The sequence below is a fragment of the Syngnathus typhle genome, linkage group LG19 (assembly GCF_033458585.1).
Source record: "Syngnathus typhle isolate RoL2023-S1 ecotype Sweden linkage group LG19, RoL_Styp_1.0, whole genome shotgun sequence".
NCBI classification, from domain to species: Eukaryota; Metazoa; Chordata; class Actinopteri; order Syngnathiformes; family Syngnathidae; genus Syngnathus; species Syngnathus typhle.
This window is the reverse complement of record NC_083756.1, coordinates 7,331,764-7,347,659: the sequence shown is the minus strand read 5'-3', so window position 1 is coordinate 7,347,659 and position 15,896 is coordinate 7,331,764. Positions and strand designations below refer to the sequence as shown.

Genomic DNA, 15,896 nt, shown 5'->3' with positions numbered 1-15,896 from the left:
TTACATAAAGCTTTTTAACAAATGAAAGTATTTGTATCCATTCAATGTTCTTAATACTGTAGATGTCAAAATCCATCATTAGTGATCCAGTAACCTATGGATAAGGAGGAACACTACTTGTATGATATCAAGGAAATGATTGAGACGCTCATAGATTCTCTCAAATTTGATCATATATTAATTTGGCTACAAATGAGTAAACATGTTTATGTCACACTTTGATGCCCCCTTGTGGTGAGTTTGAAGTAAACAAGAACTATTCATAGTTTCACTATTGCACCTCGTCACTGTATTTTGAATGAGACATGCACAGTAAATATATTCATTTAAGTAATATGGCAGAAGTCTGTATTCCAAGACTTTTTGCCAACAACTGAGACAAGACAAAGCAACAAAGACAATATGAGGTAACAAAGGACACATTTTGCAGGGCTGCTGGATCAGATGCCTGGTCCTGAGGCCCACCACAAGAATTTGTTCCCCCCCCCCCCCCCCCCACGCTTAGATTAAGCGTTTTATACTGTTTAGGTGGTAAGAATTGAGATACAATTTAAAGTGTAGTTACACAACGCTCCACTAGACGGTAGTGTAACACCCTTTGCCTGGTCAAGCAGGTAAACAAGCCGAAGAAGACAAATCAGAAATAGAACGTGTCGGACGAGTCGGAACAGGCTCTTCAGGAGAAATTCTTGAGAACTTTGTTATCTCTTCAACGAAGAAACAGGACGCTTCCATGTCGCTAAAGGATCTACAGTAAATAGAAAGGAAGACATAATTTGTAGATCGAGGAACTGACATTTGACAGCCCACGCACTTGCTTCCTGTGTTGTCGGTGAGGTAGCTACGTCTGGAGCTAAAGAGGTTGATGATAGTCCAAACAACAGGGCTTGACGCGGACCCATTTTTATTCGTGACTATTTTCTAAATGCGTCCATTGGCACTATGTCACTGAGTTCGGGCGGTTGGACCGCGAGTGTTGCGACGGAACAGCGAGCGCTTCCTTCGCCGCCGGTTGAGAATGGAGCGTCGCAAGCTGAACCCAACTGTCAAACCGTCCTCATGTCTGTTCGAGTATCGTTGTGCCATTATGGTATTCGACCCCTGCGTCTTCCGGGAGCAGGCGAGGAGACTGTTCTCCTTCAGCTCAGTATGGACCCGGAGAAGTCCGGGGAATTCCGTCTTTGGCTCAAAGATTGCAGCGGTATCGGTCGTTGCGCGGTGAGTTCCTCTGCCAGCCGTCGTAGCGTCTAGTAGTCGATAGCCTCCTAAAACCTCATTAAAGTTGCATACTTTATGGCCATTGGGCTGCAGGACTCATTTAAAGTCCGTTTTAACCACGCCAGTAAAGCATTTATGGGACTTAAAATGTAAGACTTGACAGTTAGAGTCCCTATGTTGACAAGCTAACTATTGCTTTGGCGTTACTAAACCATTAGTTAACATTGGCGTCAATGGAAATGTGACTTGTACAGTGTTATACAAAATGAAGTTGAAATTGATTGTTGAGAGAAATGATTGAGCTCTGACTGTAAGAGGCATTAAAACAGCAATTCCGAAAAGTGTTTGGGTGTGGCAGCCTTCCTTGAACAGAAAGTGAAACTTCCTGAAAGTGGTCAAACAGCAATATGACACCATCTTGTATCATTATACTCTCATTCCTATTGGTATTATCTTTATCTTCCAGACTATCACCAAGTTTGATTTGAGATCTGTGAACTATGAAGTGAAAGCACCAAAATGCCACCAGCTGAGTCTGACAACGCCTCCGCATGATCGTATCAGCTTCAATTTTCGGAATGAGCAGGAGGCTCAGCAGTGGGCCACTGTGATGATGACATCATTGAGAGAAGCGCGCAGAGGTCAGCGACCCATCTAATATTTTTTTTGTCATCAAATAAACCTGACTTGATGATGATTATTTTCATTCTCTGCAATGGCATTTTTCATCTCTTCCCCAGCAGCAGCAGCCACTCTAGATGACGCAGAGTTTCTCCACCACCAAGATACCTCATCTTTGCAGCAATTAGGTGCGTACAGAACATTTTCAAATCAGTATGGCAACAACCTTATCATGTCTTTGAGCCCTTCTTGTATAAACGTCTGCAGAAGACACATGCATCCAGCTAACCAGAGCCATAGAGACCGGTGACATAAAGGCGGCCTCAGTCTACGCTGCCAAGCTTTCCTGCCAAAAGGCTGCACTGAAGATCCAACCCACTATACGACAATGTGAAGACACTGAAATCAAGTAGGTTGTCTGCTCCCGGAAATGGTTGCATGGGAGAACTGCAAACTTGTAAATCGCATGCCATCAAATGGTGCACGCTCCTTAAAACTATTTATAAATAGCGTCATGTAAATCATTGATAAAATGCTGGCCTGAGTAGACTGAACAATGTCTGCTATCTGGTGACCGTATCCTCATACTACACGAACAACTTGAAGGCGGGAGCTTTATGTTTTATTGATGGAGATTGTTCCGCCTCGCCGGAGGTCTGCTCTCCCCCGAGCTCCATTGGAGTTATCTTTAGCTCTCTATCTGCACTTGCAGCATCACACCTTAGCTTCCTGCAAAGACGTAACCTATCAATTACTTGTCTTGGATGTTACACTTGACACCACCTCGTCTATCGTTCTGCTTTGTGTGCCTTTCGCACCGCCGCTTGCACTTTCACACTTGATTCTCACTGTTGTCATGCTCAGAATAATAAAAAAATGTGGCCGTATCAACCACTGCGGTCGTGTTTCTCAAGTGTTGCCTCGTTTTCTCCAAAACAGTTTGACTGTTGTAATCGAGGATTCGACGTCATCCTGTTGCGTCACTATGAGAGTTTCTCCCGTGATTACTACTGCAGCTTTGAAACAGCAGGTTTGTGTCTCGTCATGTGTTCTTCCCCTTAATGTGATTTCACGCTCACTCCCCCTTGTGCTTTTTTTTTTTTTTTTTTTTAAATTTCAATCATCCCAGATGTTCCTCGAATATGGCTTTCACCCGTGGCTGCAGCGCTGGGTGATTGGCCAATGCCTGTGCACTAACGAACGCTCCTTAGCCTCATACGGCGTTCGTCAGGACGGCGACACGGCTTTTATGTACCTCTTGTCGGCGTGCCACACGAAGCTGACCCGCCAACTCCTCCAGCAGGACCAGGAAAGCGCACTCCTCCACAATTCCCTTCCGTGTGCGGATTTGCGCCCTCACGCTTCTCATAACAACGGGAGACTTTGTAAGACTTTGCCACCAAAGTTAAATGGCGGCGACGCTGGTGAGTGAGTGACACATGTGATTTTCTGATGATCAAAACAATTGACATTTTTTTCATTGTCTGTGTAGGTTCACAGAAAAAACACAGTAACCAAGAAGTCAATGCCGCCAATGTGGAGTTGCCTCAACTAGATGAAAGATCTTTCCCTCAGGTAACACACTACAGTAAAAATATTGTATTTAAAAAATAAATAAATAAAATATTTTACTGTATATGAAGCAAGTGATGACCCACAGACATTGATCAGAGGAGGCCTCCATTTGAGCAGATACTGTAAATTGATAGTTAAAAATTAGTGTAATGTAAGGTCCTATGTATTCCTTCAGGGTTGGCCGTGCCCTTCGTGTACTTACATCAACAAACCGACACGGCCCGGCTGCGAGATCTGCGGCGCCAGTCGCCCGGAGACCTACAATGTTCCGGGCGAGTACCAACCAGACTCTCTGGAACGCAGATGGCTGCAGGAGGAGAAGGATGCAATTGCACAGTACCAGCGGGTAGGAGAACAGACCTTATCTGGGACCATAACACCAACGTGTAAAAAGTTGGAGAAGGCAGCTGTGCAATCTGGTGATTGTAGTAATATATTTAAAATGCAAGTACTGCTCTTGGATATCTGGGATCGAAAACACCGCATCAGCAGAAAGTGGCCTTGATTCATTAAAAAAGGCCCTCCTTGTCCTAGGCAAGGGAAGAGGAACGCCAGCAGAATTTTGCCAAACTGGTCATGATGGACGGTCAAGACTTGGTACCGAATCCTGAGTCTCTGGACTGCCGGATCTGCTATACAGAACTTCAGCCAGGACAGGGCGCAGTTCTCAGGGAATGTCTTCATTGCTTCTGCAAGTAAGAGTTGGGACAGGGACTCTGAAAACACTTATTGGCCACATGAGTTAGAACTTTGTTGTGTACAATATGGATAGTTTGATAGTGAACATTTTCAATGATACGGAATGTTTTGTTTGTGTTTGCCAAGAGAATGCTTGCGCTCCGTCATTATGCTGAGCGAGGAGCCGGACGTGTCCTGTCCCTACAGAGATGACATGTATGCCTGCACATGCTCCTTGCAAGAGCGGGAGATCAGAGCTGTGAGTAAAAACCAAGACACTTTGAAGGTTCTGCTCCACTGTTATCCTCTTAGCATGTTTTCTTCCCCCACCCGCTTGGAAGTTGGTTACTCCAGAAGAGTACCAACGTTGGCTGCAGAGAAGTCTGTCGGTGGCAGAGTCCCGATGCGAAGGAAGCTACCACTGTGCCACGGCAGACTGCCCGGGCTGGTGTGTGTACGAAGACACAGTCAACGTGTATCAGTGCCCCGTGTGCATGAAGCAAAACTGCCTCATTTGCAAGGTAGACAGGATGACCCAGGATGCAGAAAATCTTAAGAGTACATGTTAAAGATACATCCATCTCTTCATCAGGCTATTCACGAGGGAATGAACTGTAAGCAATACCAAGACGATCTCGCCGTCCGCGCCATCAACGACTCCGCTGCGCGGAGGACAACGCATCTACTTCAAGTGAGCTCAATGTATAGCGACCTCATTCCAACGGATAGAATCCTTTTCTTATCTGGCATTTCACGAACAGACACTAGTGCAATCCGGGGAGGCCATGCACTGTCCCCAGTGTGGCATCATCGTGCAAAAGAGGGACGGCTGCGATTGGCTGCGCTGCACTGTCTGTCACACTGAAATCTGCTGGGTCACCAGAGGGCGACGCTGGGGGCCAAAGGTGCCGCTTTTTGACTTCCAAGTGTCATTTCCTAGTTTATGGTTGTTGCCATATCTTTTTGCTGCCATCACAGAAACACAAAAGTCAGAAATAGCCAACCACATAGTTAATCTCACTAAGCTCAGATATCTTCCTTTTAAGTAATTGTACTACTTATTGAGTATATCACTATAATCTGACATTGTATGTTGGTATAATCAATATGCAAATCAGTTGAAGCTATTTCTGTATTTGATTGTTTTCAAGGGTCCTGGTGACACCACTGGAGGATGTCGCTGCAATATCAACCGTCAAAAATGCCATCCAGAGTGTCAAAACTGTCACTGAGTCATGCAAGAGTGGGTTTGTGTGTAAATGATTGACATAGAAACCAAATATTGTCTGGCGAAGTATTAGTAGAACAAGTTTACAGTCAAAAGCAGACTTGGAAAGGTTGCACCATAAAATGTACCATCAAAGTTTCCACGACAAATGAGAAGAAACATAACCATGTCCGAACGAGAACAGAATAATAACTCTTGGTGGGATGCGGTGCCTTTGCAAATGATTTATTTCCTCAGCAAATGTAGCCTTCCAGGTATGTGTGACTTTAACGTGCTGAAACCAAGCTGCAATATTTTACACCAACGTGGCCTTTTTACTTGTGCACAAACTCACAATCAGGGTGTTCATCCTTGTGCCCGTGCAATGTATATGTATTATATTCTTGAAACTTTATAGTCTTATATTTTTCTAGGCCTTTGTCCCGTAGTCTTGATTTTCTGTCTGCTGAATGGAAACTAAATGTCTCGCCACGTCGACATAATGTAGCAGCTGATGGAAAAACAGATACGGTTAATGCAAAACTTCTGGGTGAGTAGCATATTGCTTATTGATGTAATTATTAATAGGAAAACTTGTCTCCTGCAAACACATGTTGTATAAGCTAATAATCCACTCCAAATCTTGTTTATATGTTATAAGTTATCTGTGAGGGTTTTCAATCCACTGTTTACTCCTAAATGCATGGTTTGAACTTCATTATATAAACATTAAGTACTTAGTGAATAAGTAAAAAACTCCCTCCTCCTTAAACACACGACTATCCTGCACTGAAGCCATGCAAATTACTGTTCTGTCTTAATATGTAATCAAATATATTTGGTGTCTCCTGTGCCTTAATGCTCATTCAATAAATACCCTTTAAATTATGACTTTTTGCGCAAGATCATTTTCGTTATTATTTATCTATGCCTGATGTAAAATATGTTGAAAAAACAACTACACGTAAAGTTCTTGGGCGTCAGGGTGAAAAGAAAGCATGCTATTTTATTTTATTTTTCTCTCGAAACGTTGGTTTCCGTGGTTACATGAACGCCACACTGCTCGCGTCTGGGGGACGCTAAAATCTGATTGGACAAAACATCCCGACGCCTATATTTTTTTTTTATTGGACATAGTACGAAATTAATAGCCGTGCAATTAATAATACAGTTTCGGTTGTGAATTTCGGTCACTTCTAATTGTGAAGTTACCCACGTTTTAAGGTTAAATGATATGTAATTCAACCTGTAGTTTATCCTTCCTCCCATGATTCCACTTTATTTCCGTTCATTACATGTAATAAAGGCAGTGGTGTTTTGATGCTGTTTGTGATGGTACGTTCACTGCACTTTGCTTTTTATCATATTATTTCAATAAATGTTCACTGTCTCCCTGTGAGGGGCCATGCTAGCTTTTTTTTCTGTTGCAAAGAATGCAAGAGGGCGTTACTGCAAATGAGCGCTTCAGTGTAGTAGAACACGACAAGGGAGGCTACTTGAAGCTAAGACACGCAAGGGTTGACAGACCGTCTTATCAACGATTACCTTAAGGCTGAAGGGTGAGTTAAATCCGTTTCCCGAAGGCACGCGATGCCACGGTAACATTCTGACAGACTTGCATTCATTTAGTGTGTTTTTCATTCCCTACTCACATTTGTACACGTCATATTTGCAGACTTCTGCAGCGTTTAATATTATGCAATGTGAGTCTAAAATTGCAACTCATTTTGCAATTGTGGCCAATTTTGCACGTAGTGATCAAATGTTAGCATTAACTTGCAGCAGAGGGGGAAAACTCACTGAATCAATAGTATTGGTATAAATAATTAGCTACAATTAGTTTATAGTTCAATGCATGAAAATGGCCAAAATGTCCGTTTTAAAAGTGTACAACGTGCAAAGCTCACACGTGTCTGTCCCAGGTGTCCACACTGCTCACCATGGCCCACACTGAAGGGAAGTTTGACTTCGCCATTGACCGAGGAGGAACTTTCACAGATGTTTTCGCTCGGCTGCCAGACGGCCGGGAGAGGGTCCTCAAACTGCTCTCCCGTGACCCCCAGAATTACAAAGACGCCCCCACTGAAGGCATCCGCAGAGTCCTGGAGGAGGTAACCTTGATGTTGGAGTATGTGTACAACAACTGTATTCAATTTCCTAGCTGTCTTATACTGTAAAAAAAAAATAACATCACAAATGCCATGTAATGTGTTTGACTTTGAACTTGATTGCGTTGACGCCGGCAGGAAACCGGATGCGCTTTTCCTCGCAACCAGCCCGTCGACACGTCTCGAATCGGCTGGATTCGAATGGGTACCACGGTGGCCACCAATGCGCTGCTGGAGAGAGAGGGGGAGAGAACGGCCCTGCTGGTTACGAAAGGCTTCAAGGATTTGCTGCACATCGGAACACAGGCCAGGCCCAAGCTCTTTGACTTGGTTGGTAATCCAACAAAAACAACAAAAACAGGTTCTAGCTGGTACTTTGGAATCCGTGGGGAGAAGCAATCTTTCGTCGTCTGTTATGGTTTACCCTCTGAGCAGTGAACTATTAATGGTTAAGTGTTTACTTATCCTTGAAGTTCTGTCTTGAAGGGTGAATAGAAGTCATTTGTGCTTGTGCAAGGTGTTTTTTTCTATCGATTTCTGCACATTGCCCAATTTTTGATAACCCATTATATAATAGCTACTATATGTGCATGCACAGGAGGTGTCTGTTCCTGAAGTGCTCTACGAGGAGGTTATCGAGGTAGACGAGCGTGTCGTCCTCAAGCAAGACAGCTGCCAGCTACCCAGGAAGGATCCCAAGCGTGTTGTCACAGGTGCACAAACAAAAAACTCTGCAGGTTCACTTGACAAAAATCTTTATACTGATGGATATCTGACTCCTATGAATGTGTCTAAACCCAGGCAGCACCGGGGATAGTCTGGAAGTATGGCAGGAACTTGATCTGGAACGTGTGGAGAAGGACCTAAAAGGAGTTCTGTCCCGTGGAATCACCAGTCTGGCTGTGCTTCTGCTTCATTCGTACACGTCAGTAAAGCTGAATGAAAGCCTTGCATTGAATTAAGAAGATTAGAAGTGTATGCTCAGTTCCCACTCTTTACTCCTCAGGTGGTCCGACCATGAAAAAGCCGTGGGTGCCCTTGCTCGGCAACTGGGCTTCACCCAGGTGTCTCTGTCCTCCAAAGTCATGCCCATGGTCAGGGCGGTTCCTCGAGGTTACACTGTGTGCGCTGATGCCTACCTCACACCCAAAATCCGGGAGTATCTTAAAGGCTTCACGTCTGGGTTTAAGGGTGCTTTGAAGGTATGGTGATACTAGTGGGTCACACACAACGTATTCTTTCAAATTGATGGGATGACTTAATCCAACACAAATGTGCACCTGTTTCATTCCAACAGCAGGTTCATCTTGTTAACCTTCTGTCATCAGGATGTGGATGTCCTCTTCATGCAGTCCGACGGTGGTCTAACTCCCATGCAGCAGTTTTGTGGCTCGCGCGCCATCTTGTCTGGACCAGCCGGTGGAGTCGTGGGTTACGCTGTCACATCTTACAACCAGAAGGAGAAGAAACCCGTCATTGGCTTTGATATGGGTGGTAAGTCTGTGGATACGATAAAGATTTGCATTCTAACAAAATAATCCCGCATTCTATACTTCTGCAGGCACATCTACCGATGTGAGTCGTTACGCGGGCCGGTTTGAGCACGTTTTCGAAGCGACAACAGCTGGGGTCACACTGCAAGCACCTCAGCTCGACATCAACACCGTTGCGGCAGGCGGAGGCTCGCGACTCTTCTTCAGGTCTGTTACAGCAATCGTTTGACCAGTATAGTAGATCATGTGTCAATATTGGCTCATCTGTATTTGCGGAACGGTGTTTGCCTCTCTCCTTATCAGGTCGGGGATGTTTGTTGTTGGACCAGAGTCTGCCGGTGCACATCCAGGACCGGCTTGCTATCGGAAAGGTAATGTACATAATCATCGTTGATTTACTTGTGTGCGTTAAGAGTGAATTACACGGGTCCAGAAACGTAACTAACCCTTTTCGATTTACTTAGGTGGGCCTCTGACCGTGACGGATGCTAACTTAGCTCTGGGCCGCCTCCTCCCTTCCTTCTTTCCCAAGATCTTTGGGCCCGGCGAGAACGAACCTCTCTCCCTGGAGGAGACTATGACGCACTTCCAGAGTCTGACCAAAGAAATCAACCACTTCCTGTCTTCTAACCAATCAAAAGTATTCATATTTATCTTAATAGCACAACATTGGATTGATTTTCAGAGATATAAAGTTTTTTTGCCCTGATTCCTTGGCAAAATGATGCATGATAACTTTCTAAATCTTATCGAAGTGATCGCATTGGTTCTCATTAGAATGTATATATTTTTGCAGGCTGCTGCAAATGGCTTAAACCACTCAAACGACAGCACTGTGCCCGCAAGCCAATCTGAAATGACTTTGGAAGACGTGGCCATGGGATTCATCCGCGTGGCAAATGAGGCCATGTGTCGGCCAATAAGAGCTCTCACACAGGTATTCGAGTAACAGCGTACACTTTTGTGGCAAATATGTCAAACGTTAACTATCATCTATGCGCTCTAGGCAAAAGGCCACGACACATCTCAGCACGTCTTGGCGTGTTTCGGAGGTGCAGGTGGTCAACATGCCTGTGCAATTGCCCGAGCTCTTGGGATGAAGAACGTCTTTATACATAAGTAATCATCATATGTGATCTTTTGGTGTTTGCTTTGAACTCTCACTGGACACTTGATTAGGTACACCCATACACGAGCCAGTGATTATTTTAAGTTTTCGTGTCTTTCTTGTGTCTTTAGGTACAGTGGCGTGCTGTCAGCTTACGGTCTGGCTCTGGCGGACGTTGTGGAGGAGGTGCAAGAGCCGTGTTCCCTCCAGTACGAACGCGGCTCTTTCGGCGAGCTGGACCGTCGAGTGGAACTGCTTTCCAAACGCTGCCACGATACACTGTGTGCACGTGGATTCAACAGGTTGGCAATAAAGTTGTTCGTCATTGTTTCGCAACTTTGCATTAAACTGTTTTTTCATATCTCAGTGGCCAAATAACCACTGAGGTCTTTCTCCACCTGCGCTATGAGGGCACAGATTGCGCTCTCATGGTGACCGCAGCCGGCTTCCCTGGAAATGAACAGACTTGTCAAGCTGGTGACTTCCGCCGTGCTTTTACTCAGAGGTTTGTTCACTGAATTGGGCCATGTCTACCCATGTGACATTGAGCTGAGGCTTTTGTTCTTGTCTAGGTATCTAAAAGAATTTGGATTCACCATCCCAGACAGGCCCATCATGGTAGATGACATCAGAGTGAGGGGCTGTGGCAAATCAGGCATCAAATTGATGTACAAGCCAAAGAAGGGACATGGTCAGGCCAAACCTGTCACGGTATTTGGATTTTTATTCCAGGATATCCACCCCCGAAAAAATAATAACCTTCCTGCTTACACACACAAATATGGATCCGTGCTCATTTTTAACCCTTATATTTGGGTCAACTTTAAACAACTGATAAAAATGTCCAAAATGCATTTTCACCCTGAGATTTGATGACTTCTAAACTGACCCAGAATACACAAAAATGGAATAGTTAATATTAAGGTTGCAACAGGAAGGCTTGTGGTCTGGAAACGTGCTTAAACACACATCTTTGCTCATTCTCTCTAGATGACCAAATGCTTCTTTGAGGATGGTTATCATGATACTGCTGTGTATCTGTGGGAGGAACTTATTTGCGGTCACACTATCTTGGGACCGGCCGTCATCATTGACAAGAACAGGTGCAGGAAGTAACAAATGCTTTGCCGTTCATTTAAGCGTGTCCTCACAATGTGACGTTTATTTAAAAAAAAAAAAAACAATGCTCAGTTTGAATGACATGAGTGATGGCTCTTACTTTCGATAAATTTTGTATTTCCTCTTCAGCACCATCCTGGTGGAGCCTTGTTGCGAGGCCTGTTTGACCGAAAGAGGTGACGTGTGCATGACGGTCAGCTCCGACCCTCACTGCGCCGTGGGCACAGAACTCAACACGGTGCAGCTCTCCATCTTCTCCCATCGCTTCATGAGCATAGCAGGTTGGCTGTCAACGATATCAGCAAAAAAAAAAAACTCCATATCTAAAAATCACGACTTATTCTGACTTTTGTGGTGCTGCAGAACAAATGGGCAGAGTACTGCAAAGAACTTCCATCTCCACCAACATCAAGGAGCGTCTCGACTTCTCTTGTGCTGTTTTTGGACCAACTGGTGGTCTGGTGTCCAACGCGCCCCACATTCCTGTCCATCTAGGTGCCATGCAGGAGACTGTCCAGTACCAGGTGGGTAAACTTTGCATGCTGATTTTCCCCAAAAGATTCAAATCTCTCTTCTCCTTTTGTTTTATTAGATCAAATCTCTGGGGGATAAAATAAAAGAAGGAGATGTGATTCTGAGTAACCACCCATGTGCCGGCGGTAGTCATCTTCCGGATCTCACAGTCATCACTCCTGTCAGTCATCGTGCCACAGAATCTTTTTTTTTTTTTTTCCATTATCACTTCTCCTTCCTCTTCAATCCAAACACCTCCTCCTTGAATTCCAGGTGTTTCGGAAAGGTGTTAGTGGGCCTGTGTTCTTTGTGGCCAGCAGGGGGCACCATGCAGACATAGGAGGCATTACTCCTGGTTCTATGCCCCCACACTCGACCTCTCTGCAGCAGGAGGGTGCTGTCTTTATTTCCTTCAAACTGGTAACAGGTGGAGTCTTCCAGGAAGAAGGTAGGACAAAAACAATTGGCTGCGCTTGTATATTTTTGAAGTATTCAATGTTGTGGATTTAATGTTATTTGTTAATCAATTTCAGGCCTCATGCCATTTTGATGCATCAATTTGTGTTTCTGTTGTACTACTTGGCTACTCTCGCTGTCCCGCTCATCAGCTGTGACGGAGGCCCTGATGGCTCCAGCCCAATACCCGGAATCGTCCGGCACTCGGAACCTCCACGACAACCTGTCGGACCTGCGCGCTCAGGTGGCGGCCAACCGAAGAGGCAGTCAGCTGGTGGGGGAGTTGATTGACTGCTATGGCCTGGCAGTAGTTCAAGCCTACATGGGCTACATTCAGGTAACGATGGCAAGAATCAAACCATTCAAACAGCAGAGTAGAGCTCGGCTGAAGGCACGGCCTGTGCGTGTTGCAGAGTAATGCAGAGTTGGCAGTGAGGGACATGCTGAGGGACTTTGCGCGTCGTCGTCGACAACAGACCGGCTCCCTGGAGGTGGAGTCGGAGGATTTCATGGATGACGGCACCCCGATCCGACTGCGGGTCCAGATTAATGAAGAAGAGGTGGTTGTAATGAAGTCAACACAATGGATTGTCAGCGCGTTGAAAGCTTTGTCTATTTTCACTTTTATTGACAGTTCAGCCTTGGTGAAGATTTACTTAGCGCAGGCGGCCCAGTTCTACTTTGTCATGGAAACTGGCATTAATAGACTTTAACCACTACAGGGGACTGCTGTGTTTGACTTCACTGGGACAGGCACAGAGGTTTGGGGGAACTGCAATGCTCCACGTGCAATTACCCTCTCCGCTCTCATCTACTGCCTGCGCTGCATGGTGGGACAGGACATCCCCCTCAATCAGGTCTGATGCATTCCTCTCTTTAGGCTTCATCTATTTTGTCTGGGTGCATGGGTGGAGCCTCAGCCAGTAAATGAGCTCTGTCATGTCTTTCTCTCCATTTCTATTCAGGGCTGTCTTGCACCAATCAAAGTCGTCATCCCTCCAGATTCCATCCTGCAGCCTTCAGTGGATGCCGCTGTGGTTGGTGGGAATGTGCTCACATCCCAGAGAGTGGTGGATGTCATTTTTAAGGCATTTGAGGTCTGCGCCGCTTCTCAGGTGAGGATGGAGAAGTACGGTCACCTTTGATTTTTGAAAATTGGCGCCTGTGTGACAACCTATTGATTTGTGATCAGGGTTGCATGAACAACGTTTCATTCGGCAACGAGAAAGTTGGTTACTATGAGACCGTCGCTGGTGGTGCCGGGGCAGGGCCAAACTGGAACGGGAGAAGTGGCGTTCACACGCACATGACTAACACGCGCATCACCGACCCTGAGATTCTGGAAAAGAGGCAAGCCATGGGATCTGATTGGATGAAATATTCATTTATTTTAGTCATTCAAATATTAGATGTGTATTTTTATCGGCAGCACCTGTGGGGAAAATATTAAAGCAATTGATTGCTATAATAGTAGCTGTAAAAATATTCCTCTAATCATTTTTGATATAGTGATATAATATATCTTTATTTCTATGTGACATGTAGCATGACATAATATAGTGACGGCTGTAATAATAATATATCGTGCCTGTCTTTTTTTAGGTACCCAGTCATTTTGGAGCAGTTTTCTTTGCGACCCGCTTCAGGAGGTGCAGGGAAGTACCGCGGAGGAGACGGTGTGATTCGTAAGCTCTTATTTCGGGACAAAGTGGTTCTTTCTGTATTGAGTGAAAGGAGATCCACGCGCCCCTATGGCCTTGAGGGTAAAGTACTTGCAAACTCTTTGTTTTTAAATGACAATCAGTTTCTGATCATGTTTTCTTTCTCTCTGCTGGTCAGGAGGTGAAGCTGGTGCGGCGGGGCTGAACCTGCTTCACAGAGCTGATGGCAGAGTGCTCAACCTGGGTGCCAAGACCAGCGTCAGCCTTCAACCTGGGGTAGGACGTAAAAAAGACACCTTAGGGTGACAGACTGGGTCAGTCTGACGGTTGTGTGTCTCTTTCCCTCTACAGGACATGTTCTGCTTATGCACCCCTGGGGGTGGGGGGTATGGGAAGGAGGAGGAAGCAGCAACTAAAGCACAGACAAAACGCAGGCGCTTGAATGAGACTTTCCCAGAGAGGGGCAGCGTCTTTGAATACCGCATGGCACAAGAAGGAGTGTGACAGAGCCGGCCGAGTAAATACAAGTGGAAGAAGGTTGGAGTGATGTGAAGGAGTTACAAGTTCAAAGGTGAACAAAAACAAGATGTATTAAAGGCAAGATTTTTCTCAGAAACGTTTTTATCATTTTGAACCAACTATTTTTACATTTGCACATTGCTAAAATACATTTGAACTATATATCGACTTTTGCAAGGGTTTAAAAATACTATTTAAGGTCTGCAGTAAACCTTCCATATTTACCTTTTATTTTTAACTAAGGCGAATCACTTTTGTTTCATCAGGTCATGCAAAAAAATAATCTTGCAGCTGTTCTTTTATCTCCACCCACATTCCAATGTGATGTATCTTGAATAGTTGAATATGGCGCTTACTCTTGGAACCAAGCACAATAGGACCAAGTCGTACATTTAAATTAGCAAGTGATTGTTGAGGTGTAGCTCTGCATTGTCTTGTAGTAGGGCGGGGTGGGCGGGGGTGTTGTTTCCCTCCCCCTTTTTTGGGTGAGGAATGATGCAGGGGGGGGCATGGTAAGGGAGTGCTGGCATGCGTAGGCTGCTGATAAAGAGATAGCGACCACTGCGGAGGAAGCAGCAGGAGGTTGACGGCTGCTGGATTTTGGATGTAAATCAGATGCTTTCTTGCTCCCCGCAAATTCCGATTCGTAGCCCGTGGACGATTGATCAAAGATAACTTCCTTGTTTATGGATCTGCAATTCCTGTGCTTAACACCATCTGTGGTACTATTGAGGATTGGAGATGTGCCCCCCCCCCCCAACACTTTGAGCCTTTCCAGAATTATCTCCTTTAGTTTTATCACCTCAAAGCTTGCAAGAGCTGAGGTCTCAATGTGACAACAAACATGACAAGTTTAACCCTAAGCAACTATTAACAAAATGCTCTGTTAAATGCTGACTAAGTAAATCGGGTATCAATATTTCTGTTTGAAAAAGTTTATAAAACTGAAAAAAATAACAATTGTACTAAAACATAATTTTATTATAGAACCTGTTGAGCACCATGACATTCTTTATAGAGTTCATCCCCCTGAGACAACCTTGAGGCTAAGATTTTTTTTTTTTTTTAAACGGACAAAAACATTTCAACATTTAATACTTTTGTTTTTATAGACAATCTCATGACTTCAAAAGAGTGCAAATTAACCCACTGTGCAAAGTCTACATCGTCGACAGTATAAAAACTCGAGGTAGTGGTTTAACAGTTTGAAAGAAAAAAAAAACGATAAACCTGAGAACTATTTAAAGGGACATTCAAACCGCTACATATAATAAGTCTGAGTGATCCGTGCATGTCGCAATAGAGTGTAAACAATTTATCAGGCGCTTGTGCGCCTTCACTGCATTATTAAAAGAGGATAAATGTAATGTGTTTAATGAGTTTGTAATGCCGCAAGATTTTATTCTACGCACCGTTTACTGCCTTGTTCCTTTCAAACAACCGTAAAAGTCAGTACAAAACACATTCAGCTGTCTAATAAAAACAATCTTGCAAATGAAAAACAGCCCAAGTAAGTCCGGCAGTGCGGTGATGTGATGCAAATTGTTTGAGTTGTAGGATTCAAGTAGATTTGCTTTGGTTGTATCTTTTAAGGTAGTTTTTTTTTTTTTTTTTGTACAA

At 44.5% G+C, this 15,896-nt stretch overlaps 2 protein-coding genes across 3 annotated transcripts; both read left to right on the top strand.

Moving 5' to 3' along the window:
* The first annotated feature begins 612 nt into the window (after nt 1–612).
* On the top strand, nt 613–6,190 carry shrprbck1r (sharpin and rbck1 related). Of its 2 annotated transcripts, none has more exons than XM_061265671.1 (14): nt 613–1,218; nt 1,685–1,859; nt 1,962–2,027; nt 2,107–2,248; nt 2,779–2,869; nt 2,969–3,263; nt 3,332–3,414; nt 3,590–3,760; nt 3,949–4,109; nt 4,240–4,351; nt 4,434–4,613; nt 4,685–4,783; nt 4,854–4,997; nt 5,244–6,190. In XM_061265671.1, exons 1-14 carry the CDS (start codon nt 943–945, stop codon nt 5,322–5,324), a joined length of 2,076 nt encoding a protein of 691 aa, XP_061121655.1. In that variant the 5' UTR covers nt 613–942; the 3' UTR covers nt 5,325–6,190. The 2 variants fall into 2 exon arrangements, with proteins under 2 accessions (XP_061121655.1, XP_061121654.1); XM_061265670.1 differs by having other exon boundaries at nt 1,959–2,027.
* A 140-nt stretch (nt 6,191–6,330) lies between these two features.
* On the top strand, nt 6,331–14,373 carry oplah (5-oxoprolinase, ATP-hydrolysing). The gene is made up of 29 exons (XM_061265669.1): nt 6,331–6,634; nt 6,732–6,858; nt 7,222–7,410; nt 7,546–7,737; nt 8,006–8,120; nt 8,209–8,332; nt 8,414–8,609; nt 8,736–8,901; nt 8,969–9,107; nt 9,204–9,271; nt 9,365–9,540; nt 9,697–9,837; nt 9,907–10,019; nt 10,140–10,310; nt 10,376–10,513; nt 10,581–10,719; nt 10,999–11,111; nt 11,257–11,408; nt 11,491–11,651; nt 11,720–11,821; nt 11,914–12,088; nt 12,249–12,433; nt 12,510–12,656; nt 12,819–12,953; nt 13,062–13,211; nt 13,289–13,446; nt 13,699–13,859; nt 13,936–14,033; nt 14,109–14,373. The coding sequence occupies exons 3-29, from the start codon at nt 7,240–7,242 to the stop codon at nt 14,259–14,261; spliced, it is 3,939 nt and encodes a 1,312-aa protein (XP_061121653.1). The 5' UTR covers nt 6,331–6,634; nt 6,732–6,858; nt 7,222–7,239; the 3' UTR covers nt 14,262–14,373.
* The last annotated feature ends 1,523 nt before the right edge of the window (nt 14,374–15,896 follow it).

Coding starts and splice junctions, on each gene's coding strand:
- shrprbck1r (XM_061265670.1), top strand. CDS start 943: ATGTCACTGAGTTCGGGCGGTTGGACCGCGAGTGTTGCGACGGAACAG. Junction 1,860..1,958: donor ATTGAGAGAAGCGCGCAGAG/GTCAGCGACCCA, acceptor TCTCTTCCCCAG/CAGCAGCAGCCACTCTAGAT. Junction 3,264..3,331: donor GTTAAATGGCGGCGACGCTG/GTGAGTGAGTGA, acceptor TTGTCTGTGTAG/GTTCACAGAAAAAACACAGT.
- oplah (XM_061265669.1), top strand. CDS start 7,240: ATGGCCCACACTGAAGGGAAGTTTGACTTCGCCATTGACCGAGGAGGA. Junction 7,411..7,545: donor TCCGCAGAGTCCTGGAGGAG/GTAACCTTGATG, acceptor TGACGCCGGCAG/GAAACCGGATGCGCTTTTCC. Junction 11,652..11,719: donor AGGAGACTGTCCAGTACCAG/GTGGGTAAACTT, acceptor TTGTTTTATTAG/ATCAAATCTCTGGGGGATAA.